This window comes from Anopheles coustani, chromosome 3, assembly GCF_943734705.1.
Source record: "Anopheles coustani chromosome 3, idAnoCousDA_361_x.2, whole genome shotgun sequence".
NCBI classification, from domain to species: domain Eukaryota; kingdom Metazoa; phylum Arthropoda; class Insecta; order Diptera; family Culicidae; genus Anopheles; species Anopheles coustani.
In genome coordinates, this window is record NC_071288.1 from 17,219,894 (window position 1) to 17,247,854 (window position 27,961).

The 27,961-nt window shown below is 46.6% G+C and overlaps 7 protein-coding genes across 8 annotated transcripts; 3 read left to right on the forward strand and 4 right to left on the reverse strand.

Annotated features, from left to right (window-relative positions):
* Window positions 1-157: 157 nt before the first annotated feature.
* LOC131258728 (poly [ADP-ribose] polymerase) lies at window positions 158-3,668 on the reverse strand. 2 transcript variants are annotated; one of them, XM_058260105.1, is made up of 4 exons: window positions 3,354-3,668; window positions 2,924-3,260; window positions 1,750-2,847; window positions 158-1,677 (listed from the first exon to the last, which is right to left on the reverse strand). In XM_058260105.1, the coding sequence occupies exons 1-4, from the start codon at window positions 3,610-3,612 to the stop codon at window positions 384-386; spliced, it is 2,988 nt and encodes a 995-aa protein (XP_058116088.1). In that variant the 5' UTR covers window positions 3,613-3,668; the 3' UTR covers window positions 158-383. The 2 variants fall into 2 exon arrangements, with proteins under 2 accessions (XP_058116088.1, XP_058116087.1); XM_058260104.1 differs by having other exon boundaries at window positions 2,924-3,275.
* Window positions 3,669-4,214: 546 nt separating this feature from the next.
* LOC131258730 (poly [ADP-ribose] polymerase-like) lies at window positions 4,215-7,575 on the reverse strand. Its single transcript, XM_058260106.1, has 4 exons — window positions 7,317-7,575; window positions 6,887-7,238; window positions 5,718-6,815; window positions 4,215-5,615 (listed from the first exon to the last, which is right to left on the reverse strand). The coding sequence occupies exons 1-4, from the start codon at window positions 7,573-7,575 to the stop codon at window positions 4,310-4,312; spliced, it is 3,015 nt and encodes a 1,004-aa protein (XP_058116089.1). The 3' UTR covers window positions 4,215-4,309.
* Window positions 7,576-8,368: 793 nt separating this feature from the next.
* LOC131258737 (uncharacterized) lies at window positions 8,369-10,143 on the forward strand. The gene is made up of 3 exons (XM_058260115.1): window positions 8,369-8,571; window positions 8,664-8,757; window positions 8,825-10,143. Exons 1-3 carry the CDS (start codon window positions 8,542-8,544, stop codon window positions 9,703-9,705), a joined length of 1,005 nt encoding a protein of 334 aa, XP_058116098.1. The 5' UTR covers window positions 8,369-8,541; the 3' UTR covers window positions 9,706-10,143.
* Window positions 10,138-12,126, reverse strand: LOC131258733 (chromatin assembly factor 1 p55 subunit). Its single transcript, XM_058260110.1, has 2 exons — window positions 11,803-12,126; window positions 10,138-11,714 (listed from the first exon to the last, which is right to left on the reverse strand). The coding sequence occupies exons 1-2, from the start codon at window positions 11,822-11,824 to the stop codon at window positions 10,447-10,449; spliced, it is 1,290 nt and encodes a 429-aa protein (XP_058116093.1). The 5' UTR covers window positions 11,825-12,126; the 3' UTR covers window positions 10,138-10,446.
* A 187-nt stretch (window positions 12,127-12,313) lies between these two features.
* Window positions 12,314-13,970, forward strand: LOC131258736 (nucleoside diphosphate kinase 7). The gene is made up of 6 exons (XM_058260114.1): window positions 12,314-12,441; window positions 12,508-12,779; window positions 12,851-13,205; window positions 13,271-13,511; window positions 13,591-13,709; window positions 13,778-13,970. The coding sequence occupies exons 1-6, from the start codon at window positions 12,439-12,441 to the stop codon at window positions 13,913-13,915; spliced, it is 1,128 nt and encodes a 375-aa protein (XP_058116097.1). The 5' UTR covers window positions 12,314-12,438; the 3' UTR covers window positions 13,916-13,970.
* A 267-nt stretch (window positions 13,971-14,237) lies between these two features.
* LOC131272036 (dynein axonemal heavy chain 6) lies at window positions 14,238-27,024 on the forward strand. The gene is given in 14 exon segments (XM_058273650.1): window positions 14,238-14,317; window positions 14,386-14,556; window positions 14,624-15,075; window positions 15,142-15,574; window positions 15,643-15,738; window positions 15,805-16,343; window positions 16,429-18,277; window positions 18,348-19,624; window positions 19,705-22,666; window positions 22,734-22,875; window positions 22,951-23,687; window positions 23,747-24,013; window positions 24,096-26,562; window positions 26,632-27,024. Coding segments are annotated over 14 exon segments (11,865 nt in total).
* LOC131258738 (uncharacterized) lies at window positions 27,011-27,928 on the reverse strand. Its single transcript, XM_058260116.1, has 3 exons — window positions 27,690-27,928; window positions 27,275-27,617; window positions 27,011-27,208 (listed from the first exon to the last, which is right to left on the reverse strand). The coding sequence occupies exons 1-3, from the start codon at window positions 27,880-27,882 to the stop codon at window positions 27,097-27,099; spliced, it is 648 nt and encodes a 215-aa protein (XP_058116099.1). The 5' UTR covers window positions 27,883-27,928; the 3' UTR covers window positions 27,011-27,096.
* Between the last annotated feature and the right edge of the window lie 33 nt (window positions 27,929-27,961).

Here is a 27,961-nt window from a genome sequence, read left to right on the forward strand (position 1 = left end):
TTTATCTCACACGAAGGTGGGACTGGCCAATATGTCAGTTTTTTTTTCATCGGGCAAAAAATAAACTTTAAATATCAAACGGGATACAGCGTGGTGCAATGCATCGTGGAATGCTGGTAAATTACAAATAAATGTAACTACGATTATGTAACTTAACTTTGTTTTTTTATTATGGCGTAAATCCTTGACAAAGGTGCTGAATACATTTCTACCTGGTACATCAATTATAAGCAGCTTTTTTTGTTTTATTTTATAACTGTGTGATGATTTCATTCGTTACATGGATTACACGAAAATAGGCATAATTCGACATTGGATATTCAAGAACAAGAAGTGGTGAAATATAGTTGAGATTATAAAATTCAGGTCCAAGTGAAAATAAGTTAGTATTTGTACTTGAAATTCATCTTGAACAAATACTGGCAGTTAACTTGGCCAACATCATAAACGATGAATTCATTGTACAACAGAGAACTCTTCGTTTTCTCATCGGTAACACCTGTACCGAGTGGAATTTCCACTCCGTCCGGTCGTTTGTGGGATGCGGTGGGGTCTGGTTGCGTGCGCCCAATGCCCTTTACACTGTGCTTGCCGGTAGGCAGTTTCGTAACATAATGTGCTTGGGTATACTCTTGCATGTCGCCAAGCGCTACTTCGCACAGCAGCATCAATCCTTTCGGGTCGGCTGAATTAGTGCAACAGTAGTTTGCCGACTTCGATACCATGTCGGCAAAGTAGATACCCTTGCCGAACATGTAACCCGTAACAGGAGCCTCCGGAGGAGCGATCTTCAGACCGTGTGTTAGAATACCTACGAAGTTGGTCAAGCGCGAACCATGCCAGAGTAGTTTACGATTATGCAACTTGCGGAATGGTTGGAAGCGACGATCTTCGCCCTTTCGCTTGATACGGAATATTTCCTCAATTTCGAGTTCGTAGGTTGTGTGCGTTGCAGCGTGCGTGTTGCGAACGTATTTCTCAAGTAAACTGAACTCTTCTGATTTACGCTCGAGCGGCTCGATTTCTGTTTTCAACTGCTGATAGTGGACGTCCAGGGTATTCTTGCCGTTCTCATCTTCCTCGGAGTTCAACAGTGAATAGGCGAATTCAATCTCCAACAAGCTTTCGAGCATAGTCTGTTTTTCCTTCACCTGTTCCAGGGTATCGAGTACCTTCGGGGCTGATACTCCGAAGTTGTGAGGAATAAAGGAGTAGAAGCGATTCGAAGCATCGATAAACTGCGCATTCGTTCCACCCGATCCAATCAGATCAGATATTTCTGATAGAATTTTCATAGCCGATTGCAGTTGGCGCTGGGATAACTTCCCGAGGGGCATCTTTTCCATATCAAGCTCAAACTCGAGCATCACTCGGTTCATGGCATCTACGTCGAATAGCATACGTACAAGATCCTGCACGGCTGGTGCCAGTTTTGATTTGATTTTGCTTTCGTCTGCCAAACGTTTCATCTTTTTCTCACTATAATCGATCTCGATAGGGAAGAACATACCAGGATTCTTTTTATAACGAGAATCGTGACGGTCCCACTCAAGCCCTGTTTTATCCTCAAACATATCCTCAAATGCCGTCATTGCGTCGTAGCTGGTTTTAAAACTTTCCACCTTGGTACCACCAATTGTGGTACCGATGCGACCCCAGGAACGAAACAGCCAATATCTGGAAGAAATATTGATTAACAAACGAACCCAAAAGTCGAGTGGTTGCTTGAAATTCTCATTAAATACTTACTTTTTACCCTGATCAGCTTCGAGAACCTGTAATTTATAGTAGGAATTTTTATCTTGCTGGATGTCCACCTTGTTCAACACGCAGTTGTAAATGACATCGTGTTCCTTATAGACATGTGCTTTGTCAGCCAGTCCAGAATCTGGATCGACGACAAGCCCACTCTTTAACTGTAATTTCATGGTGGATGGGACGTGTTTCTCGTAGATGCTCTTTTTCGATCGTGATTTGCTTTCTTCCTCGGTCGGAATGCGCGTTTGCGGATCCGAACCCCAGTCGCATATGCTTTGGCTCGTTATAAACGAAAGTGCATTACCCGCCTGGGCACACTCGATGAATTCTTCTGGCACGACTTGAATTTGCATTTCCTTCGCTTCCAGCATCCGGGAGCCCATCTTTTCAACTTCTTCCGGAGTGGAAATAACAGCGGCGGTATGACTGGCGATTTTTGTTACCACCTTTCCACCGAGCTTTTGGATTTTTAACTTCAGCTGCTCCTTCGGTGTAGGCGTTTTACCGAGTATGACAAACTCTAGATCATAAAGAGGTGGTTTCTCCCTCTTCACTCTCGGTTCCGTCGGGAGACCCTCCTCTTTCTTAACGTTTTTCAGTACCGTGCTTGCGCTCGGTGGCACATAACGAATCGCCCGATCTCTGACGACCGATTTGTAATCCTTCAAAAATGAGTACGCTTTTTTCAAAGCGGTCGGGATTTTTGTCTTCTTGCGAGGAGGGGCTTTTTCTTCGTTCAAACATTTTACCCAATCGGTCAGATCTCCAATGCATACGTACGCCGATTTTTGCAAAACATACTGCCCACCACACTTTTTGCAGCGTTCAAGGGCACCAAACAAAATGATATCGCAAACACGATCCAGGACAGCATCAGTACCTTCCGGGACGTCCTGTTTGTTGTACTCGAGAATTTCAATGAGTTCCGATTTCTTAACCCCCAAATTCTTCAGCTTATCCCGTATTTTGTAGAAAGCTTTCTGCTGTTCCGCAAGTTGCTTCTCTTCGTCATCTTCCTTTGCTTTGTCCACCTCATCTTTGATTTCCTCCTTAATCTTCTTGGTAGGCACATCTTCAGCCTTGATGGCACTGTGGAAAATAGAAGGATAATAAGTGATCGTGGTAATTTTGCAAAATTGTGCTTGTAAAATTGTTAGATACTCACGGAAGCAATTGCTTTAACTTGGTCTGATCTTCAGGCTTCATTGAACGGTAACCGGGTAGTACTTCGGCCTTCTCAAAGTAACCCAAGTCCGAGCGGAGGTTAGCGAAACATTCTGCATGATGCCAAAGCGGTTGACCACCGTATTTCATGCCAACTTCTGTATCATACGAAACTTTCTTGATGCGAACTTCATCCTTCAAGATCTTTATTTCGCATCCTCGACACATGGCGCGCCCGGACGGTGCATATTCTACACCGAAATCCTTCAAGGATAGAGCTTCTCCAGCCGAGCGTTTTTTGCCTTTTCCCTTCGATCCGCCGGCGGCAGGCACAACACCTTGGGCAAATAATGCTACAAAGGGACAACCAAACAATATTAAACGGTCAAGGGGGAACCGTTTCGTTCAACTGAAAATCACATCATGTTTACCTATAGCATCCCGGATCTTTTTCTGGTCTTCGTATCGTAGTGCCCCAAAATTGGCTACATCGCCCTCGGTTTTTGGGCGTTGTTTCTTGAAGAAGCAATCCTCATGATACCACTGGGCTATCTTGCCATCATGCATCGGCGACTGTACCATCGCAGCAAGCCGGAGCACATCCTTGTCGATTTTCTGCTTACACAATCGACACGAAGCTCGGTTGCTTTTAGAATACTCCGCTAGAAATGGTAACTGTTGTGCGTCCATTGCTATGAACGGTGAAAACTTGAAGAAATAACTTCTCAACGGTACGGAAAATACAGATAATTAACAGACGAGAGAATCTACGCACTACGTGAAACAAGCAACGTGAAGTTACATCGGAATAGAAGATTCCGGCGTCTAGTTTGACATTTGGGAACGTGCTGGCGGGAAACCATTCTAAACATGCGTTTATGGGAATTCATCAAAAAGTTCAAAATAGAAGAAATAATGGCGTTAGTAGACAATTGGCGGATATTTCAGTTAGATACGAAGGGGGAATACTAACCGATGCATTTGTTACGTAATGAACCGCTGATGACTTGATTGATCTCCTAACACGCGTTCAAACATGAATTTATTATCTGAAAATACCATTGGCTTGAATTTTCATGAATTTGTGCCATACAAGTTGTTCCTCGTTTCAACCTTTATTCCAGTTTCTCGTATAATTTTTAATAATGTAGTAATACCATACGTAAAAGCGATAACATATGTTATTTGCTAAATTGCATTACATCCAATGGTAATTATGATAACAAATAAACAATAATGTGAATTATTTGGTTACGACTTTGATTGCAGGCTCGCGAAGCTTTTCTAATTTTTTGGCACTGTGATACACAGCACTTACATTTTAAAGTGTTCTAATTCAATTTTGTAATTCTTTTGGTTTAAAAAATATGTTCAAGGTAAAGATGGCTTACCATAAATAATTGCACTTATATTTGAAGTTCATCTTTAACAAGTATTGACAATTTACTTGCGCCACATCGTACACGATGTATTCGTTGTAAAGTAATGGGCTATTTACCCCTTTAACGGGAACACCTTTGCCGAGCGGAATTTCCACTCCGTCCGGCCGGATATGTGATGCTTTGGGATTAGGCTGCGTGTGACCGACACCCTTTACGCTGTGCTTACCTATTGGTAGATTTTGAACGTATTGGGCATTACTGAACTCTTGCACATCACCGAGCGCCACTTCGCACAGCAGCATCAAACCCTTCGGATCAGCCGGGTGGGTGCAACAGTAGTTTGCCGATTTCGATACCATATCGGCAAAGTAGATACCCTTACCGAACATGTAGCCGGTCGCGGGTGCCTCTGGGGGAGCGATTTTGAGTCCATTAGTCAAAATCCCGACAAAGTTGGTGAGGCGCGAACCATGCCAAAGCAGTTTACGGTTATGCAACGTACGGAATGGTAAGTAGCGATCTTCTTCTCCTTTACGTTTGATACGGAATATTTCCTCAATTTCGAGTTCATAACCGTTGTGGGTTGCGGCGTGCGTGTTGCGAACATACTTCTGAAGCAAAGCGAACTCTTCCGAGCTTGGCAGAACCGGTTCGATTTCCGTTTTCAACTGTTCATAGTGGACGTCTAAAGGGTTTCTGTCGCTCTTGCCTTCCTCGGAGTTCAACAGTGAATAGGCGAATTCAATCTCCAGCAGGCTCTCGATCATGGTCTGTTTTTCCTTCACCTGTCCCAGGGTATCGAGTACCTTCGGGGCTGATACGCCGAAGTTGTGAGGAATAAAGGAGTAGAAGCGATTCGAAGCATCGATAAACTGCGCATTCGTTCCACCCGATCCGATCAAATCAGATATTTCTGATAGAATTTTCATCGCCGATTGCAGTTGGCGCTGGGATAGCTTCCCGAGAGGCATCTTCTCCATATCCAGCTCAAACTCGACCATTACTCGGTTCATGGCATCTACGTCGAACAGCATACGTACAAGATCTTGCACGGGCAGCGAGAGCTCTGATTTGATATCGCTATCCGCCGGCAAACGCTTCATCCTCTTTTCACTATAATCGATCTCGATGGGGAAGAACATGTCTCGAACCTTCTGATACTCAGAATCGTGACGATCCCATTCATTACCCGTTTTTTCCTTGAACTGTTTCTTGAATGCCTCTATTGCATCAAATGCGGTGTAGTATGTGTCCGTTTTCACACTACCAATTGTAGTGCCGATGCGACCCCAAGAACGAAACAAGTAATACCTACAGGAAAGCGGATAGAAAAAAATGATTAGACATTCAATCATTAAACATGTTTTAAAAATTTGCTATCTATTCTCTTAGCACTAGTATAACAATACTTACTTCTTTACTAGATCCCCTTCAAGAACCTGCATTTTATAAAAAGAATTATTATCCATCTGAATATCCACCTTATTCAACACACAGTTGTAAATCACTTCATCATCCGTATAGACATGTGTTACACCAATAAGCCCGGAATCTGGATCAACGACAAGTCCGTTCTTCATTTGTATCTTCATTGTGGATGGGACGTGTTTTTCGTAGATGCTCTTTTTCGATCGTGGTTTGCTTTCTTCCCCAGCTGGAATGCGCGTTTGTGGATCCGAACCCCAGTCGCAGATACTTTGGCTGACGATATACGAAAGGGCATTACCCGCCTGGGCACACTCGATGAAATCTTCCGGCACGACTTGAATTTGCAATTGCTTCGCTTCCAACATCCGGTATCCCATCTTTTCGACTTCTCTTGGGGTAGAAATAATAGCAGCGGTATGACTGGCCAAATACTTTACCACCTTTCCACCGAGTTTCTGAATTTTTTGCTTCAGCTGGTTCTGCGGTGTGGGAGTTTTACCCCAAATTAAAAATTCAAGATTGTGCAAGGGCGGTTTCTCCCTCTTCACTTTCGGTTCCGTTGGGACATTTTCCTCTTTCATCACGTTCTTCATTGCCGCGCTTGTGCTCGGTGGTACGTAACGAATCGTTCGATCTCTGACGACGGGTTTGTAATCATTCAAAAATGAATAAGCCTTCTTCAGGGCGGCCGGAATTGTAGTCGCCCTGCGAGGTGGGGCTTTCTCTTCGTTCAAACATTTTACCCAATCGGTCAGATTGCCAATGCATACGTACGACGATTTCTGCAGAACGTATTGGCCACCACACTTTTGGCAGCGTTCAAGGGCACCAAACAACATTATATCACAAACGCGATCGAGCACCTCGTTAGTACTTTCCGGAACGTCCTGTTTGTTGTGTTGAAGAATTTTCGTAAGCTCCAGTTTCGTTACCCGCAAGTTCTTCAATGTGTCCCGTATTTTGTAGAAAGCTTCTTGTTGTGCCGCAAGTTGCTTCTCTTCTTCATCGTCCTTTGCCTTTTCCACCTCATCTTTGACCTCTTCCTTTATCTTCTTGGTAGGCACATCTTCAGCATTGACAGCTCTGTTGAATAAGGAAAGTATAATTCATACTTATTGTTCATATGCAAACATTTATGATTTTTCGATACGTACGGAAGCAATTGCTTGAGGTTTGCTTGATCGTCAGGTTTGATCGAACCAAAGCCGGGTATTACTTCGGCCTTTTCAAAGTAACCCAGCTCCGAGCGGAGCTTAGCGAAACATTCTGCATGATACCAAAGCGATTGGCCACCGTATTTCATGCCAACTTCTGTATCATATGAAACTTTCTTGATGCGAACTTCATCCTTCAGGATCTTTATTTCGCATCCTCGACACATGGAGCGCCCTGACGGTGCATATTCTACACCGTAATCCTTTAAAAATAAGGTCTCTCCTGCCGTTCGTTTTTTGCCTTTGCCTTTCAATTCGCAAGCGGTGGCTACAATACCTTCAGCAGATAAGGCTAAACAGAGCAAAGAAAAATAGATAAAACATGGTCTAGGGGATATCAATGCATCAACACGTGAAACCGCATGCTTACCGATAGCATTCCGGATTTTTTTCTGGTCTTCGTATCGTAGTGCCCCAAAATTGGCTACATCGCCCTCGGATTTCGGGCGTTGTTTCTTGAAGAAGCAATCCTCATGATACCACTGGGGTATCTTGCCATCATGCCTTGGCGACTGTACCATCGCAGCAAGCCGGAGCACATCCTTTTCAATTTTCTCCTTGCACAAGCGACACGAAGCTCGGTTGCTCTTTGAATACTCCGCTAGAAACGGTAGCTGTTGTACGTCCATGACTTCGTTTGGTCGATCCAAACTTGAAAAATCAAGAATCTTTTTAACACCTTCGCCGGTCACAAGTTTAGAAACTAATGAGGCAGCATCTTCGCAGACGGTGGTATATATATGCGCTTCACAGAAGCTAGTACATGAAAGTACCGGAATTTGTCCTGGTTAGTCATCAACCCTCGAGGGAACACTCACTACTTTTAAATGGATATGGATGTTTGTATAATTAAATTTATCCATAGTTATCGAAAACAGTCCATTGATTCATGAAATTGTGCACATTCGGTGTTCCTAATCGGATTTGATAGTTGAAACGTTTAACAAATAGCTCGAGCATTGAATTTTGTACAACAAAGTAACCGCAAAGGATACGCTCAATAATCGCTTTCCAAACACACTTTTTGTACTTCATTTTATTTCGGTTAGTGATTTCTTTGATATAATTGAAAATATTTTAAGTTTTATGAACCTGAGCTACGAGTTTATGAACGTAAACAAAAACAAATAAAGTTTTTTTTGTAAATACCGTTTGGTGAAAGCTGTCGATGTTTTAGCGATGAATTATCGCGATGTTTAGAGTAAGGTCACTTTGCCTTAAAGTGCCTATAAAAATTATAGATACTCTTTGAATGAACCATGGACAACATATTAACTTTGACTAGAAGATTTAATGTTTGAGAATTAGTTTACAAATAATAAAAACCCATTTCTTTCCGGTTGAACTTTTCTAGAGTTTCTGCAGCCCTGCAAAATGAGCTGACCATCGGATACAGCCCTGATTGTCATTCGAGCAGCGTTGTCAAAAACGTCAACTGTAAACAAAACTCAAGCGCTAGCGGATACATTTCCCAAAAAGAAATTGGTTTCCTTTACTCCAGTTAAATAGCTAGTGTTACCTGCTTTAGAAACAGTATTTGCTGTAAGTGAGGAAATAGTTGCTTTATCAAGTATCAGAACAGTGCGGTAAGCGCGATGAGCGACAACGACATAACAAAGATGAAGGTAAGGAGATGGCGGCCGGAGGAGACGCCATCCGTGGTTATGCCGCACAAGCATCCTGAAATGTTGAAAACATGATGCTCCTTGTTCCGTAGGTGGCAGATCTGAAGAAGGAGCTGAAGGCAAGAGGTTTGAGCGTCATGGGCAATAAAAACGAGCTTGTCGACCGATTACAGTCCGCTCTGTTAGGTGAGTATCGCGTGCGTGTGTTGACCTGCCAGTAGTGTCTTAACTTTCTACCTGTTCGTCGTCGTAGACGGTGGGGATGTGCTGGAAGATACGGCAAACTCTGAAGATTTGCTAGAAGACGATGACCTAAACGACGACTTGCTTGATGAGGATAAAGACCTGACTGATCCTGTTGGGGAAGAGGAGCAGATTCTTAAGTCTCCAACGCCGAGTGAAACATCCAAGTCTATCTCTCCCGAGCAACAACCGAAACCGTCCTCTACAGGGGAAGATGCGAAGAGCTCCGTTACCAAGGGTGCGGTACCAACCGCTGCGCAGCGTAAAATTTGTCTGAAGCGAAATGTTTCCATCACGAGGCCTCCGATCGTTTCGGATTCACCGACCGCATCAACGGAGGAACCAAAAGCTCAACGGCAGCAGCATCAGAGTGGAAACAGCAGTGCTAACAGTGGCAGTGACGGTGAACCAGAAAAGAAAGTCGTCAAACTGGGCCAACTGAGCGCCCTGGAGAGGCTTGAAATGCGGGCGAAAAAGTTTGGAGCGCAAGCAGCATCGTCGACAGCGTCGGTCTCCGCTTCGGGCGCTGCTGCGGGTAGTACACCAAGTACTGGCAGCGGAACAAATGACAAGCTGCAAGCTCGTGCAGCACGTTTCGGTTTGTCCGCTAGTAGCACCACCAGCACCGCCAGCACTGGCAGCAGCATTACATCTTCCGGTGAGCCACCGTCTCTTGATGCGCTGAAGAAACGTGCCGAACGTTTCGGTGGATCTGTTTCGTCCAAGATGAGCAAACTGGAGCAGCAAGAAAAACTTGCCAAACGGCAGGCCCGGTTTGCACAGACAGCCAGCAGTACTGCTGCTAACGGTGCCGAGAAGGTATCGGTCGGGTCGGTCGATTACGCCGAGAAGGCTCGCCTCCGGTTGGAGAGATTCAAATCGGCAGCATAATTGCCTTGCATATGATCTCGTTTGGCTGGCTTCGTAAAACAAAAATAAAAAATTGTAACTATAGCAATTTAACTTTCCTTGGAAAACAACTTCTTCTCTTCCCTACAATCCTCTCCATGAATGGGTGCGGTAAGAGGACAATCACCGCCGAGGCGCCCAATAATGGTAAATGGATGGGCTTGCAATATTGGCCTATTGTGAGACGCCCGATTCGATGTACTGGATTTTTGTCCATAAAAAACTCGACACCACATTTTAAGATAATGTGTTTTGTATCTAATAAATTAAATAAAATGCTATAAGTACTGAAAGGAAGAGCAAGAAACAATGTTGAACGAACATAAACTTTTAATTCGAAAAATAGCCGTCAAGGAATTCGTACAATTGTAATTTTTAAACGGACATTTAAATTAAATACATTAAACAAATTGATAGATACACCACGTACAAATGTTTTAACCACCGTATCGTGTAGTGCGATGGAATAATTTCTTATTTATTACGGAATCGTGTCGGAAACAAAGACATTTAGAAGGATCGCATCGAATAGAAACACTAGCTTCAATCTGCTTCAAAAACTGGTTTGATTTAAAGATGATGCGCCATATTTTATCAGTTTCAGAAACAATACAACTATTTCAATGGTGAGGATTATGATTAAAGTACATGAGAAAATAAAAAAAACGAACAAATTTAAGACGAAACATCTGCAAGATGGCGAGGGACAGTGATAGGTGCATTTTAAGATCCCCCAACCTCGATCTCACTCGCCGGTACGTCCGGTTCTTCGTCATTATACATATTTTCGGCCATCTGCCACACCTGCATGATGTTGTCCTCCGATACAGAACAGATGACCCACGGCTCGTTCGGGTTCCACGAGAAGTCGGAAATCTTAGCCGTGTGACCTCCGTGAATGAACAGCAGCTCGGGCGGCCCATCCTCAGAGTCCTCGGCACTCTGCTCCTCGCCAATCTTGGACAGGTCCCATACGTGCAGCCGCCGGTCGGTACCAGACGAGGCGAGAATCGTTTCGTTATGCGGCGACCACTGCACCTGGAAGATTTCGTCCTTGTGCGACTCGAACGAGTGCAGCTTTAGCTTAAGATTACGCAAATCCCACAGCGCAACGGTTTTGTCTGCCGATCCGGTGGCGAGGATGAACTCCGAGTACGGATTGAAGCTCAGACAGTTAACCTCAGCCGTATGTGCATCAACCGTGTGCGATGGTTTGGAAGTATTGTTGCAGCGCGTGTCCCAAATCATAAGCTTTTGGTCATCGGCGACCGATCCAAACAGCGACTCGTGCAGCAGATGCCAGGCAACATCCTCCACTACTGCTGTGTGCCCGGTGAAGATGTTCTTCGCATCGATGATGCGGTGCTCCTTCGGTGTGGCATTGATGTCCCACAGGCAGATGGTGTGGTCATCGCTCGCCGACAACAGATACCCGTTCAGGTTTGGGTTCCACGACAGACCGTAGCCTTCTTTCTGGTGTCCACGTAGGCGCAGGTCCGGATGACACTCGCCGCTCGGTTCCGGCTTGCTCGGATGCTTCGTGTAGTCGAACACCAGCACGTCACTCGACGGAGTTTTGGTGGCGATAACGCACGGGTTCTGTGGCATGTAACGCGCGCGGTTCACTTCGCCCTCATGGTTGATCTTGATCTCTATCTCGATCTTCCCGGACACCGAGCCGAACCCACCGAACTCGCCCTTTTCGTTGTCGAAATGGCTCGTATCAAACTGCGCGTCCTCATTCGGCAGCTGGACGCTCGCAATCAGCAGATGGTTCTGCTCGTCCGACGTGTGCGTGCCGAGTATGAGCCGGTGCACCGAATAGTCCTTCCCTTCCGGCTTTGTCACATCCGGCAACCATTGGGCCGTCAACGATGGCCACTCGAGCGCATGTGTCATAACGAGATCGTACAAGAATGGAGTGTTTTTCTTCCACACTTTGTACTCTTCGTTGATGACACGCTCCTCGACCGCATCATCAAATGCTTCCGCTTTAAAACACAAAACGAAAAAACAACAATCCGCTTGGTTAAGTGACGAAGTTCTCTAAGCGTTTACCATCTGGGCGTTGTTACTTACCTCCATCAGCACGATCACCCATTTTCAGGCACAGCAAGCGAAAGCACAAATAATATTAATTTGCTTGACGTTCAATATTCTGCCGACTCCCGCCAAATCTCCAAGCTTGGTAAGCGGCGTTCTGATACGCCGATTTGCCGACCGCAACTTTCGGTCAGCAAAATACGATCAACCGGTGTTTAAATATGTGCAACTCCTGTTTCTCGTTACTCCCAACGGTAATTGCTATAACGTTGAATAGTTATTGCTACGCGAAAAACTCTTACTTTGCTGTTTTCCAGCGTTTTTGACTGATTTAATTCGACCCAGCGATTCGATGCGATTTCGGCGACCGACTATCCAAGTGTGCGTGAAACAGTGACGCTTAAGATGATTAGAAACAGAGATGTTTGTCCCGTTCTTCGAACCAAGGTCCTATGAACGAAGCTACTTTCTGTTCAAGATCAATAGAGCGTATCGTAGATCGAATGCGATTCTGACAGCTGGTAAATAATTACACCGCACTCGGTAACCTTGGCAACCAACGTACCCGGCAACACCAGCGTAGTAAACAAACTAGGCGCTTTCCTGGCGAACGTTGGATCTTTTGCAGTAAAAACGCCGTTAGGTACGCGGTGGAAATAAAATCCAACAACTATGGTAATTTACTGTTTGCTACTTCCAAAACCAAATGGTACAGTACGAAATCTCCTTCGGTATTTGCAGAATACAACACACAGCAACGTTTATTTGGGAGAATGGTACCAAAAGGAGGCAGATCTGAATCGACAGTTGATGGTCAGCTTTTTCCCCAGCGACAATTCAGTTGAGCTGATTGACATGAAAACGAGGAAAACTTTCCTCCGTCGCACAAAAATCGACGACCTGTGCGAGAACGATTTCTTTATTGGAGCGAAGCTGTTGATCTTTGGAAAACAAATTGACATTGTGGACTATGGAGATGCTAAAACAAGAAACAAAAAGGCCAACGAACAACTGTAAGTAGAGAACAACTTCCGAAGACCGAAATGAAGTTTAATAGCTACATGTTTTCTCTCGTTGTTTGAAGCTCATTTGGAATGATAAAAGCTGATGCGTTGCTGCACGTAGGGGAGGTATTGACCCATTTACATAAGGCTGGATTAGGAGTTCGTCGCTTGGCAATGCTGAAGATAGATGAAAATTACTCCTCAATGCTCAAATCAGTTCGATCTGAGGCTTCAAGCTTGAATTATCTGATGGACTGTATGCCTAGCCAGTCGTTTATTGCTTTGGAAATCATCGGCAACAATGCGTACAACCAATATCGCGAATTATGTGGTCCTGAATCGATTTCCGAGGCGAAGCAATGTGCTCCCAATAGCTTCCGTGGATTGTACGGAAATGACGTATATTGCTCACGATCAGCAGAAGATGCAGCCAATGTATGTAAGCTTTACGTGTAAAAGTGCTCTGGTAAAACTTGACTCGTTCATGTATTTCTTTTTAGGAATCACGTTTTATATTTCAAAATAACGACACAAAACTTGTGCTACGTTCGTCGGCTTTGTATACGAATAGTACACTTTGCATCATCAAGCCACATGTAGTCCGAGAAGGAAAATCAGGCGAAATCATCACGGAAATTTTGCGTAAGAAATTCACAATAACTGCTATGAAAATGCTACGGTTTGAGCGAGCAAACTGCGAAGAGTTCCTCGAAGTATACAAGGGCGTTGTTCCGGAATACGAGGAAAGTAGTTTTATGGATTTTATTAATTGCAATTCATCGTGTTATGATTCAACAAGTATTTATTTTCTTTCAATAACAGTCCATGGTTATGCAAATGATCAGCGGAGATTGTGTGGCTCTGGAAATCACCAACAAGTACGACGAAAGCTGCAGTACTTACCAGAGTTTTCGCGATTTTTGTGGTCCAATTTGTCCGGTGAGTGTCACAACAATTATATAGTTGAAACGATTTTCATTACTGAAACATGCTTTGTAAAATTTTAGGAGGCAGCCAAAATTACTCGACCACACACATTACGTGCCATGTTTGGGAAAAATAAAGTTATGAATGCAGTCCATTGTACCGACCTCGAGGAAGACACCTCCTTGGAATTGGAGTATATATTTAAATTTTTAAATTAATGTGCATTATTCGTACTTTTAATATTTTTATAATAAAACAAAATTCCCTAATAATTTGAGACGAATGATTTTAAAGCGGAATTACGTTGCTTTTAAGTTTAAGTTTCAATTCTCATGTGAGTACTTGAAGGACTTAAAGCGGTCTTTTCCCTACTTCAAGTCTTAACACCAACCTGTTGACCAGTGGATCTTGCACTCACAGGGCGATCATGGTTTCCAAGTCGCCGTTGCCACGGTTAGTAAGCAGTTGCTATGGTAAATGTGTATGCAGTTTAAACAACCAAATGTGCATCTAGGTAGCGTATGGTTCAGTTTTATAAAAATGAGCAAACCGGCAGGACAGAAGAAATTAAAATCGGCTTTAACGAAGCCAAAAGCTACTTTTACATTTGCCTTAGGGGAGTAAGTAAAATAGCCCCTTGTCAATATCTCTATCGTACATTGAAGTTATCCGATTTAACTCTTTGCAGAGAACGAAAGAAGCGGATTGCAGCCCGTACTCGGCAGTTGAATATTCCCGTTCCCATAGACTTGGAGTTGCTCATCGAGGGCAAGATAAAGCAGCTAAAGGACAACAGTTTCGTTTTTCTATCGTATGCGTTTCCAAAGAGCAGCGAACACTTTACACCGTACAGTTTTCTGTGGGTATTTTGGGACCATTCGTAGCAAACCAAAGAATCCAGAACGTTTTTTTTTATTATTTTACAGGGAAGTTCCATTCAGTAAAGCGGATAAACACGAGTACTTCACAGTGAGCCGGCACGGTGTAACTTACTGGAGCGATACGGAAAATCACTTTACCGAGATAGACACCTGGTTGGTAGACTATCGCAAGTATCAACGGCTCACGGGGCTACGATTTTTCAAACACTACCGCCTAGGGAAAGCATTCCGTATCTGGCAGCGTAACATTCAGTGGTACAAGTATGAAAGTGCCCGCCAAAAGATTGGAGCATGTGCCTTCATTGCACTGCCTCGGTTGGCCAAAGCTCTACTCACGATGCAGGAAGAATTCGTTCAGCTGGTTGGGTTCCGTTTTTTCGATGTGTCGGTGTCAGAAAATTGGCACCTTCCCTATTTCATTGAAACCCAAATGACCACATTCGAACAGGTGCGGGATTTGTTACATCATCTGCGGGATAAAATGCGTAATGTACTGTGTAAGTAGCATATCATAGGAATCTGCAATAGATGATCGTTCATGATTTCATTTTTTCTCCTGGTAGTTGACGCATGCTGCAACACACTAATCGATCGCGGTTTCTCTCCGCAAGACGAAGCGATAAATGTGACCAATAAGAAAAAGCTCAAAGACATGATGAGCTTCACGGAGCGAGCGAACAAGCGCAAGCTGTGCGCGTTGTTGGCAAGGTTTCTTGCGTGTGCTGACCAGATGATGATCACGCTGTTGCATCAAATTTTACGTGAATCATTCAAAAACTTAGCAAACGTCTTCTCGAACTTCATGGTCGAGCAGCAACAGCCACGGAAGCAGCCGTTCATGAACGTCGAGCTGGTGCTGAAACCGACACGCATCGATCTTGATCCTTCTCGGGAGGTAGCCACTCGCATGCTGGAGGATTTGAGTAATTTGGTCATGCGAACAGTATATAAAATTGATCGCTTTCAAAGTGACATGTTCTTCGACATTTACACCGAGTAAGTAAACCTTAATTTGATATCTTCGCTTTGTCTTTTAAGTACACTCCATTTTTCTTCATTTGCAGACCAACTATCATGGGAAGAAAGGAGGATCGGCTGTGCGGAAACCCACCAAGTTTAGATTTTATTATTCGGAATGATGTGCAACTGTCGAGCGATATGTATGATCGTTAGGGAACAATCATGGGATACAAACTAATTCGTTACATTTGGGGTTTTTATTGCAGCAAAATAATATTCGAGGGCATAACCGAAGCTTACAACGCTGTAGATGAATATGTGGTCCAGTTTGATCGGATTCGTTTATCGTATCAGGAAAATCTATCGGTTGACCATAACATAATCCGTGGCGAGACCAAGCTACAGATATTGGAAACATACTGTGAACGTTTCAGCCATCAGATGGCCGATCTCGAGAAGATCGGAGAATCGTATCCGTTGGGATTGTTACAGGTGAAACAGGTGGCCTTTCGAGAGGAAATCACTCCTATCTGCCAGCAGCTCCTGGCCGTTTTGGACGAAACCATTCCACGGCTGGCTATGGAGAAAATCAACTACGTTGAGCAGAAGGGCGAGGAGATACAAACCAAACTGCTGATTGTGCCGGAGGAAACAAATCACTACATTTACTACTTCAACCATCTGGAGGTTTGCCACGAGCATGTGGCCAGCTTGGAGAAGGAGCTAAGCTATGCACACGAAGCATTGAAAATTATGAAAACCTATAACGTTGCGTTTTCGGACGAGGATAAGGACAAATATTTGGGTGAGCGTTATTTAGTACCTTCTTTTAGTAGCATTGAAAAAACCACTTTAATAATTAATGGCTGCATTGGCTGTTATTGTTTCAGATATGGAAGAATTTTTGAAGGAGATTAACGACATCCTCCAACGTAAACGTGATCAAAAGCAGGATTTGATAAACAAATTTGATCTATGTTTGCAGTCCGATATAACGAAAATTTTCTCTGAAGTCGAAGAAATTCACGAAGAAGTGTTGAAGGAATGGCTCCTGGATTTAGCTTCCGAATCGGCGCAGGTGCGCGATTGCTTGATCGATCTGTCCGAGCGACTCACCATGTGCCAGCGGAAGGCGCAAGAGTACAAAAAATACCAAAAGGAATTTCGCCTCGAGGTGACACGGTTTGAGAAGCTTGACCACGTGATCAACGAGGTAAAGCTGCGCCAGATCTTGTGGGATAGCGTGCAGCAGTGGAAAGAATCGGTGGAGATCTGGAACGAGATACATTTCCACGAGCTCAACATGGACGAAGTGGAAGCGCTTAACACGAAGATTCTCAAAAACTGTGCCATGTTGGATAAAAATCTGCCCAAAAACGATATCATTCCAAAGCTGAAGGGTGAAGCGGAGGAGTTTAAGGACAAGATACCGGTACTGGGATTCCTGCGCAATCCGGCGCTAAAAACACGTCACTGGATAAAGATTGAACAGATCCTCAATCGTCATCTGGCGGAGGAGACGGAAATCTATTTACACACGTTCGAGGATGCGAATGCGTTCGAGGACGATATTGGAGCCGAGCTGATGGAGGTATCGAATATGGCCAGTGCCGAGGCTGGCCTGGAAACCTTGCTCAATAAGGTAGAAAATGCCTGGAAGGAGTTGGAGCTTACCGTGGTTAGCCATCGGGATCATCGGGATGTGTTCGTGTTGGCCGGTATCGAGGAAATTCAAACCGTGCTGGATGAGTCCAGCATCCACGTAAGCACAGTGGCCGCCTCCCGACATGTAGGCCCCATCAAGCCGAAGGTGGACGATTGGGTGACGCAGCTGGATCTCTTCTCGAGAACCTTTGACGAATGGGTCCAGTGTCAGCAGTCTTGGATCTATCTGGAGGCTATCTTTTCCGCTCCAGACATCCAGCGACAGTTGCCTCACGAAACGCAAATGTTTCTGCAGGTGGACAAAGCATGGAAGGAGCTAATGCGTCGCACTCAGAAGGCCCCGCTGGCGCTTGGAGCAATGACGGCCGAGGGAGTGCTTGAAAAGCTGCAAATCAACAACTTGCTACTCGAGAAGGTTACTCGCTGCCTGGAGGCGTACCTGGAGGTGAAGCGGATGGCATTTCCACGGTTCTATTTCTTGTCGAACGACGAGCTGCTGGAAATACTGGCACAAACGAAGAACCCGTATGCCGTGCAGCCACATCTCTCGAAGTGCTTTGACGCCATTGCGAAAATTGAGTTTGGCAAGAAGAAATCCGAAACTGGCGGAGAGCCGACGATGACCAACGACATTATAGCAATGATTTCACCGGAAGGCGAACGGCTCACGTTTGGCATAGGACTAAAGGCACGTGGTGCCGTCGAGGACTGGCTAGCCAAGGTTGAGGAGGCCATGTTTTTGGCCGTGAAACGTTACATGCGACAAGGCTATCGTCTGTACGGACTGAAAGATCGTTCATTCTGGATGCAGGAGCAACCGAACCAGGTGGTACTAACCATTTCCCAGCAGCAATGGGCAGCGGATGTGCACACCATACTGGACGGAGGGGGAAATATTGCCAACGAGATGGTCGCGTTTCATGAGAAATTGACGAAAAACTTGACTGTGCTGGCCGCGATTGCCCGTACAAAAATATCCAAGCTTGTCCGCAGAGTACTTTGTGCGTTGATTACCATCGATGTGCATGCTAAGGACATGGTATCGAACATGATCGACAAACGTGTGCAGAAATCGTAAGAATCTAGTTGACTTCCATGGCCATCTTTCCTCCATGAATACAATCCGTATTTTGTTTTCTTCCAGAACTGATTTCGAATGGCTAAAAATGTTACGATACTATTGGTTGCCCGAAACGGAGGTGATCGAAACGAAAATGGCCTCTGCTAGGCTGCCCTATTTCTACGAATATTTGGGAGCGGGAGGCGTGCTAGTGATCACCCCTCTGACCGACCGATGCTACCTCTGCCTGATGGGAGCGCTTCAGATGGACCTCGGCGGCGCACCGGCGGGACCAGCCGGAACGGGCAAGACGGAAACCACCAAAGATCTGGCCAAAGCGCTCGCCATTCAGTGCGTTGTGTTTAACTGTTCCGATGGGTTGGATTACAAGATGATGGGCCGATTTTTCACCGGACTAGCTCAATCCGGTGCGTGGTGTTGCTTTGACGAGTTCAATCGAATCGATATCGAGGTACTGTCGGTGATTGCCCAGCAGCTGATTACCATCCGCAACGCAAAGGCATCGAAGATGAAGCGTTTTCTGTTCGAGGGCCGTGAAATCCGCCTAAAACCGTCCTGTGCGGCTTTCATTACTATGAACCCTGGGTACGCGGGCAGAACGGAGCTTCCGGACAACCTGAAGGCTCTGTTCCGCCCGATATCGATGATGGTACCGGATTACGCACTCATCGCCGAGGTGATCCTCTACTCGGAGGGTTTTGAGGGATCCAAAGTGCTGGCCAAAAAGATGGTGCAAATGTACAAGCTGTGCAGCGAACAGCTCAGTCAGCAGGATCACTATGATTTTGGTATGCGTGCGGTGAAGAGTGTGCTGGTAATGGCCGGTGCTCTGAAGCGGGCCTCGCCGGATCAACCGGAGACTGTGACGCTTATATCGGCGTTGCGAGACTCGAATTTACCAAAATTTTTGGCCAACGATGCGACCCTGTTCAACGGCATTCTGGGCGATCTATTTCCGGGGGTCGATCTTCCATCGCCCGAGCGTGGAAAACTCCAGGCTGCGATCGAGCAGTGCATGGTCGATCGAAATTTGCAGCCAGTTCCAGAGATGGTACTAAAAACGTTGCAACTCTACGAAACGATGGTAGTGCGGTGGGGAGTGATGCTCGTCGGTCCGACGGGAAGTGGTAAAACGACCGTCCTCCATATGCTGGCTGAGGCGTTTGAGAAGCTTTATGCTGATCAGGTGCCCGGAGCGTTGTACCGTCCCGTTCGTATACAAACACTCAATCCGAAAGCTGTTTCGATGGATGAGCTTTATGGGTTCGTAAACTTGGCTACAATGGAATGGAGAGATGGACTTCTAGGACTGTCCATTCGATCAGCAGTGAGCGTAACAGGTCAGTCATACAATCTCGTTTCCCTTTTTTTGGACGATTTGTAAACGGTATTTATTGGACATACCCCTCATTCTTGACAGATGAAATCCACCAATGGGTCGTGTGTGATGGTCCCGTCGATGCGGTTTGGATTGAAAACCTCAACACCGTGCTGGACGACAATAAAATGCTGTGCCTGGCCAACTCGGAACGCATCAAGCTAACCAGCTGGGTCCACATGTTGTTCGAGGTGCAGGATCTATCGCAGGCGTCACCGGCAACGGTTTCACGCTGCGGTATGGTGTACATGGACCCGGTACATTTGGGCTGGACATCGATAGTAAAATCCTGGCTAAACACGGTCCAGCATCTGCACATGGATGGTGATCTGAAGGAGCACCTGCTCGAGTTGTACGAGCGCCATTACGAACCCGTTACAAAGTACCTTCAGCGCAACTGCAAGTGGAACATCCATCAGGTCAATATTAGCAAACTGACGATGATGATGAAGCTACTGTACTTGCTGCTGCAGGACACCCAGGGGCTGCACCTGATGGAACGGGGCGAAGCGAAGCTGTACGTGTTTAAAATGTTCACTTGGTGTCTGCTGTGGTCCTTTGCCGGTAACTTGTTGGACGACTCGAAGGAGCAGTTTGAGCAGTTCTACCGAAATCTCCAGGGTGAGGACGAGCTGGCGCTGTTACCGAAGGATACGCTTTGGGATTTCCGCATCAACACCAAAACGCGCACCTGGGAAAGTTGGAATGCGATACATCCAAAGTTTACTTACAATCCGACGGTGCCGTATTTTGATTTGCTCGTGCCCACGCACGACACGACCAAGTATGGCTTCGTGGCCGAAATGCTGCTTCAAAACCAGAGCCCCGTGCTGTTCACCGGCGATACCGGAGTCGGAAAGTCGGTGCTGGCCCGCGAGATCCTCCAGCGACTCATGCAACGCGACGTAATACCAATAATTGTTAACTTTTCCGCGCAAAGTGAAAGTGGCCGAACGCAGGAACTCATTGAATCACGCCTGGAACGTCGAAAGAAGACACTCCTCGGTGCGCCTATTAACAAGCGTATCGTCGTGTTCATTGACGACGTTAACATGCCCAAGCTGGACCGATACGGCAGTCAGCCACCGATCGAGCTGCTGCGACAGTTTACCGACTTCCGGGGAGTGTACGATCGGGAGAAGATGTACTGGAAGGATGTCGTGGACGTTACCTTGGGGGCTGCCTGCGCACCGCCCGGTGGTGGTCGAAATGTGCTCACGCCACGCTTCGTTCGACACTTCGCACTCCTTTCACTGCCCTCTCCGAGCAGTGACTCGTTGAAGACCATTTTTAAAGCGATTATGGGTGGTTTTCTAACGGACTTCAATATGGCCGTACGCCCGCTAGCTGAGCCGATTGTGGAGACGGCCGTTTCGGTGTACGAGCGCATTTCGGGGGAGCTGCTACCGACTCCGAAGAAGTCGCACTACGTGTTCAATTTACGCGATTTATCCAAGTGCGTCCAGGGAGTGTTGCAGGCGGATGCATCGAGCTACATCAACCCGATGCAACTGATGCGGCTGTTTTACCACGAAGCGCTCCGTGTATTCTACGACCGGCTGATTAACGACGAGGACAAACTGTACTTCAAGCAGCTGCTGCAGGATTGCTGCGAACGGTACTTCGAAACCACGGTCGTACAGCCGGAAGAAACGGTTTTGTTTGGCGATTTCCTGGTGTTTGGCCAAGCGGCCGAAGATCGGGTGTACGAGGAAATCAAAGAGATGAAGAAACTGAAAACGGTGCTGGCAGACTATCTGGAGGACTACAATGGGACGGTGGGCACCGAGATGAACTTGGTATTTTTCACCGATGCCATCGAACACATCGTTCGGTTGGCGCGGTTGCTGCGATCGGAACGAGGCAACGGGCTGCTGGTTGGGGTGTCCGGAATGGGCAAGCAGAGCCTTTCGAGGCTGGCCTCCCACATCAACGGTTACCAGTGCCATCAGATAGCGCTTCGGCGGGGTTATGATCATGGCTCGTTTCACGAGGATCTACGACGCATCTACTGGCTTGCGGGTGTTCTAAACAAGCCGACCGTGTTCCTCATTACCGACAGCCAGATCGTGCAGGAAACGTTCATGGAGGACATCAACAATATACTGAACTCGGGCGAGGTACCCAATCTCTTCGAGGGTGACGAGTATGAGAAAATAATCCTTAACGCCCGGGCACCGTGCATCGAAAGCGGTCATCCGAATCAGACCCGCGATGGCATCTTCGAATACTTTATCAAACGTGTCCGGGCGAACCTGCACGTCATAATGTGTATGAGTCCGGTCGGTGATACCTTTCGGAGGCGCTGCCGCATGTTTCCTTCGTTGGTGAATTGCTGCACTATCGATTGGTTCGTCAAGTGGCCAGCCGAGGCACTGCGAAGTGTAGCCATCGGTTCGCTGAAAGATGTCTCCGACAACGAGGTCCAGTGTAAGCATCTCGCGCAAATTTGCGTCATGATACACGAGAGCGTTGAGAACATCTCGGAGCGGTTTTACCGGGAGATGCGACGCCACTACTATACGACACCGAGCAGCTACCTGCAGCTGTTAAACCAGTATCGGGTGCTGGTGCAAAAGCGTGTCGATTCGATCGTGCAGAAGAAGGATCGCATTGCGAACGGGCTCAGTAAGATCCTCGAGACGAATCAGGTGGTAGCGGAGATGGGCGAAGAGTTGAAAAAGTTCGTACCGATACTGGAGGAAAAGTCCAAGAACCTGAAAGATTTACTAACGAAGCTGGACACAGACAACGCGATGGCGGAAAACGTGAAGAAGAGTGTGGCCAAGGATGAGGCGGAGGCGAAAATGAAGGCGGCTGAAACGCAGGAAATTGCCGACGAGGCGGCCAAGGATTTAGAGATCGTACTTCCGACACTGCAGGCGGCACAGGATGCCCTGAAATCGCTCAACAAGAACGACATCAACGAGTTGCGCGTTTTTCAAAAGCCACCGAAGCTGGTACAGTTTGTAATGGAAGCTGTATGTATTCTGCTCGGTGCAAAGTAAGCAAGCAAATGGTAATTGGAATGCATCTTAGGAGACATCATTCGTTTTTTTCGCATATTTTAGGCCAGACTGGAACACAGCCAAGGTGGTAATGTCCGATGTTAACTTTTTGAAAAAATTAGAGGATTACGACAAAGAGCATATTCCTGAGGCGATTATAAAGAAAATTAAAACATACGTTGACCACAAGGATTTCCAACCGGCGGTAAGTGGAAGACACTTTCGATCGATCCTTTTTTAACCACTTAGAGACTAATAATTACTTGTTTTGGTTATGTAGACCATTGAAAAGGTGTCAAAGGTGGCGAAATCGATGTGCCTCTGGGTAATTGCCATCGAGAAGTACGCCAAAATCTACAAGGTAGTAGAGCCGAAGATAAAGCGCCAGAAGGCAGCCGAACGGGAGTTGGGCGAGGTAATGCAGCTACTGAAATCGAAGCAGAGTGAGTTGGCCGAGATTGAGGCTAAAATAACGATGCTCATGTCGAAGCTGGATGAGAAGAAGCGAGAAATGAAGCTGCTGCAAGATCATAACGACCTGACGGCGGCCCGATTGAACCGTGCCGGACGGTTGACGTCCGCCCTGGCTGACGAGGAGGTCCGCTGGCGTGAAACGGTAAAGCAGCTGACGGCGGAACATTTTGCCGTGCCGGGCGACGTGCTGGTCGCATCCGCCTACGTCGCCTATCTGGGAGCGTTTCCGATCGACTATCGTCGTACACTGTCGGAGATTTGGGTTTCGGAGTGCAAGCGGTTGAACATTCCGAGCAGTCCCACGTTCAGCTTAGTGCAGATCCTCGGCGATTCGTTTCAGATACGCCAGTGGAACATGTACGGGTTGCCGCAGGACGAAATTTCGGTCGAAAATGGCATCATTGCGACGGAGGGTGGACGGTGGCCACTTATGATCGACCCGCAGGAGCAGGCCAACCGTTGGATACGGAACATGGAGGCGGAGAATGAGTTGCGCATCATCAAACTGACCGATGTCAATATGATGCGGATGTTAGAAATATGGTAAGACGACACAGGTCGGTTCTAGATAACATTACGATTCTCTATTCCTTTTCCTACAGCATCCGTCAAGGTTTTCCCATGCTGATCGAAGACGTTCAAGAGACGTTGGATCCGGTACTAGGAACCGTGTTGATGAAGCAGGTGTTCCTGCAAAACGGCAGGCTTATGATCAAGCTAGGAGACGTCGATGTGGATTACGACAGTAACTTCCGCCTGTACATGTCAACTAAGCTGGCTAATCCTCATTTTTTGCCAGAGATTTGCATTCAAGTGAGTTTGGTAAACTTTCTCGTCTCCCGAAGCGGACTTGAAGATCAACTGCTCGCGTGAGTATTGGGAGAACGAAACGGCCACACATTGTAAAACAAGCTAGTGATGAGCTTTGCATTGTTTTTTTTATCCATCTAGTGAAATTATTAAAATAGAGCTGCCGGAAATGGAGAAACAGCGCAATAACTTGATCACTACCATAAACTCTGACAAACAGCAGCTGTTGCTGTTGGAAGATAAAATCTTGAAGGTCCTGTATGGTTCACAGGGCAACATACTGGACGATGAAGAACTGGTGGAGTCGTTGAACGAATCAAAGGAAATGTCCACCATCATTGCCGACCGGCTAATCGAAACCGAACGGACGGAGTTGAATATTGCAGCTACACGGGAAAAATATCGCCTCTTGGCTGCACGCGGTGCTATCCTGTACTTTGTCGTTGCCTCGCTCTCGGAGATCGATCCTATGTATCAGTTCAGTTTGCGTTACTTCACGCAGGTGTACTGCTCGGTCGTTGAACAACCGCACGATCGGGTGGAGCTTCCGGAGCGCCTACAGCGTCTGCTGGAAGACATTACGTTCACCGTGTTCGCCAACATCTGCCGCGGTTTGTTCGAGAAGCATAAGCATATATGCGGCTTTTTGGTGGCGTTCGCCGTATGCAAGGAGGATCAGCAGTTTTTGGACGAAGAGTTCAGCTTTATCGTGCGCGGACCGTCGCAGCGGAAGTTTTCACTGGAAGGCAAACCACCTTTTGTGAGCGAAAACCAGTGGATTGCATGCTGCTTTCTAGAGGTGCACGATCGGGCAAAATTTGCCAATCTTACCAAACATCTGCACCGTTCGATGGTGATCGAGATCGAAGACTTCCGGGAGGACTTGTGTCTCGCGCCCGATCCCGAGCCAGCCACCGTAGATTGGAATGCGCGTTTGAGAGTTTCGGAAAAGCTAATGCTTGTCGCCGCATTGAAAGACGAGTTCTTAGTGATAGCCGTGATGGAATTTATACGGCATACGCTTGGGAAGCGGTACACGGAACCGCCCAAAAATACTGGTCTGGCGTCACTGTATTCGGACATTTCGCCGTTAATTCCCTTGGTGTTTGTCCTATCGCCGGGGTCGGACCCGATGACGGCCCTGATCAAGTTCGCCCAGGAACGTGACTGCGTCGAGAAGCTGCATTCGATTTCCCTCGGACAGGGCCAGGGTCCGGCCGCCGAAACGTTGATCGAAGCTGGCACCAAGGGAGGACACTGGGTGTTTTTACAGAACTGTCACCTGGCCACGTCTTGGATGGAGTCGATGGAGAAAATTGTGAACCGAATCGCGATGGGTCTGCAGACGGTCGACTCAGGCTTTCGGCTGTTTCTTTCGTCGATGCCCGTTCGTTCTTTTCCGATCAGTGTACTACAAAACTCGGTCAAAGTGACAAATGAACCTCCCAAAGGGTTGCGATCGAATCTCGTACGCTCGTTAAGAGAACTTGACCGGAGCTGGTTCGAGTTTCACGTGTTGGGTCGGAATTGGCGTGCACTGATCTTTGGTCTGTGCATGTTCCACGGAGTAATCCTGGAGCGCCGAAAGTTCGGTCCGCTCGGATGGAACATCACGTACGAGTTCAGCGAAAGTGATCGAGAATGTGCCCTCCGGACGTTGGATATCTATTGCGATCGAGAGCTGCGAGCGGCGATTCCCTGGGACGCGTTGGAGTACATCAACGGAGAGATAACATACGGAGGACGTGTAACGGATGTATGGGATCAACGATGTTTGCGATCGATATTGCAGCGGTTCTCTTCGCCCATCATCCTAGACGAACGATACTGTTACAGCCCAAGCGGAGTTTACTACTGCCCTGAAGTGCGGAAGATGGACGAATACATGGAATACGTTGGGCAGCTACCTATTCATGATCCACCAGACGTCTTTGGAATGCACGAAAATGCCAACATTATATACAATCGTAACGAGACGCGCTTCTTTTTGGACACCCTCCTAGAAAGCCAAACGGGCGGCGACGCGCAAGGCGAAGAGGCCGTGGCTGCCATGGATAAGCTGTGTCTGGATAAAGTAGATTCCATCCGCAAGGCAATCGCACCTGCGATCGGGTGTGACGAGCTGCACGAAAGTCTTCTCCGGCGCGACTCCCAAAACCGTATACCTTCGTTGACCACGGTGCTCCTGCAGGAGGTGGAGAGGTTCGATCGGCTGCTGGATGTGATCCATTGCAGCTTGCGAGATTTAGAGAAGGCAATTCAAGGGCTCGTGGTGATGTCCGAAAGCTTGGAAATGGTTTACCGCGCATTCGGAAACAATCAGGTCCCCCAGCTGTGGCACGCCAAGGGATTTCTCTCGACAAAAACGCTCGCCAGTTGGGTGACGGACTTGAAGCTGCGGATTGAATACGTGCGGAATTGGTGTACCGATGGGATACCGGAGTCTTCGTGGATATGTGGACTGTTTTTTCCGCAATCATTTTTAACAGGAACACTACAAACGTACGCACGCAAACATAACATTCCAATCGATTCATTGCGATTTGATTTCGAAGTAATGGATATCACGTTGCATCAGTCGGAAATTTTTAACAACCAATCTGAACAGGTACGAAGATATTTTGCTAAATGAGTCATAAATGTGATAAAATAACACTTTCTCTACTGGCCGTTTTAGGTGAAGGACGACCGTTTCAAGGGTCTACGTTCGCCGAAAGATGGAATTTTTATACACGGCCTGTTCATAGAAGCTGGTCGATGGGATCGAACCGAAGGGGGGCTATGTGATACGAGACATCGAGAACTGATCGCCCACTTGCCGGTCGTTTGGCTTAAGCCTTGTACTGAATTAGACGTGGGGCAACGTTATGAAGCACCGCTGTACAAAACGAGCGTTCGTGCGGGCATTCTTTCAACGACGGGCCAGTCCACAAATTTCGTACTTTCTGTTTTACTTGATTCGAATCAGATGCCCGATCACTGGATACTGCGGGGAACGGCACTGGTGACAATGATAACGGATTGAATGTGTGCGGTGTGCTCTAGATTTTGGCTGCTTTCAGTTCAGTGAATGCTTTGCAAATTTTATTTAATTACAAAAATGGATAATAAAAGGACTGATTTTTTAAATTTCCGAGAATGATTATTTACCGTTTCCTAGGAGCGTATCTATGTTGGCACTTACGTCTCTGATGGCTTTAATGGCATGTGGTGTACAGTTGAATACTTCGCTTGCTATAAGCTTTTGAATTAATCTGTAAGAAAATATGTTAGTTAGAATTCACCAATAGTTCTGCAGACCCGAAGAACAGCTTACGTACTCTGTTTTTGATTGAATTGAGCGTGCCTCAGCGTGCTTCAATTCTACGTTATTCCGCTGGTACGGACCAGTGCGAACTTCCGCACATGCATTCATCAGTTGAAGCTTGCGAATTTTAAGCTGGGCCAGGGTTTGTTGCAGCTTCTCTCGTTCTGCGTCGAGCTCTAGATTCCGGATCTGCTCTTGGTGTGGTGACACAGCCAGCTCACTCAAATTGCCACCGGAGAATTTCTTCGCTCTATCGACAAATGGTCGCGCCTGTTCGATTATCTTAGCCTCGACATACTTGTTGATCGCAAGCCGTTCGTGATAGCTCAATTCAACATTACGTATGTGATCTAGGCCTGGGAATGGAATATAAAAGAGCACGTTCGACGATCATCTAACGCACAGCCAAGATATTTCACCATCCTTACCTAAAGGCATGTCACCATCGTGCTTGTACATCGAAAGCAGCGCACGATTCTCCACGGAAATGGGCGAATCAGTCTGTTTAAGCAGGGCAATTATGAGCGATGTTTTGTAGTACTTCAGCAATTCCTGGTTGAGCTCTTCCTCCTGAGCATCACTTCCACTGGATTGGATTGAAAGTTGACGAGATTCATCCATTTTTACACGAAATAGAGCGGTGAAATGTCGCAGTGCGGCCGTTTGTTTTGATTTTAAAGCAGATCGGTTGGGTGCGTGA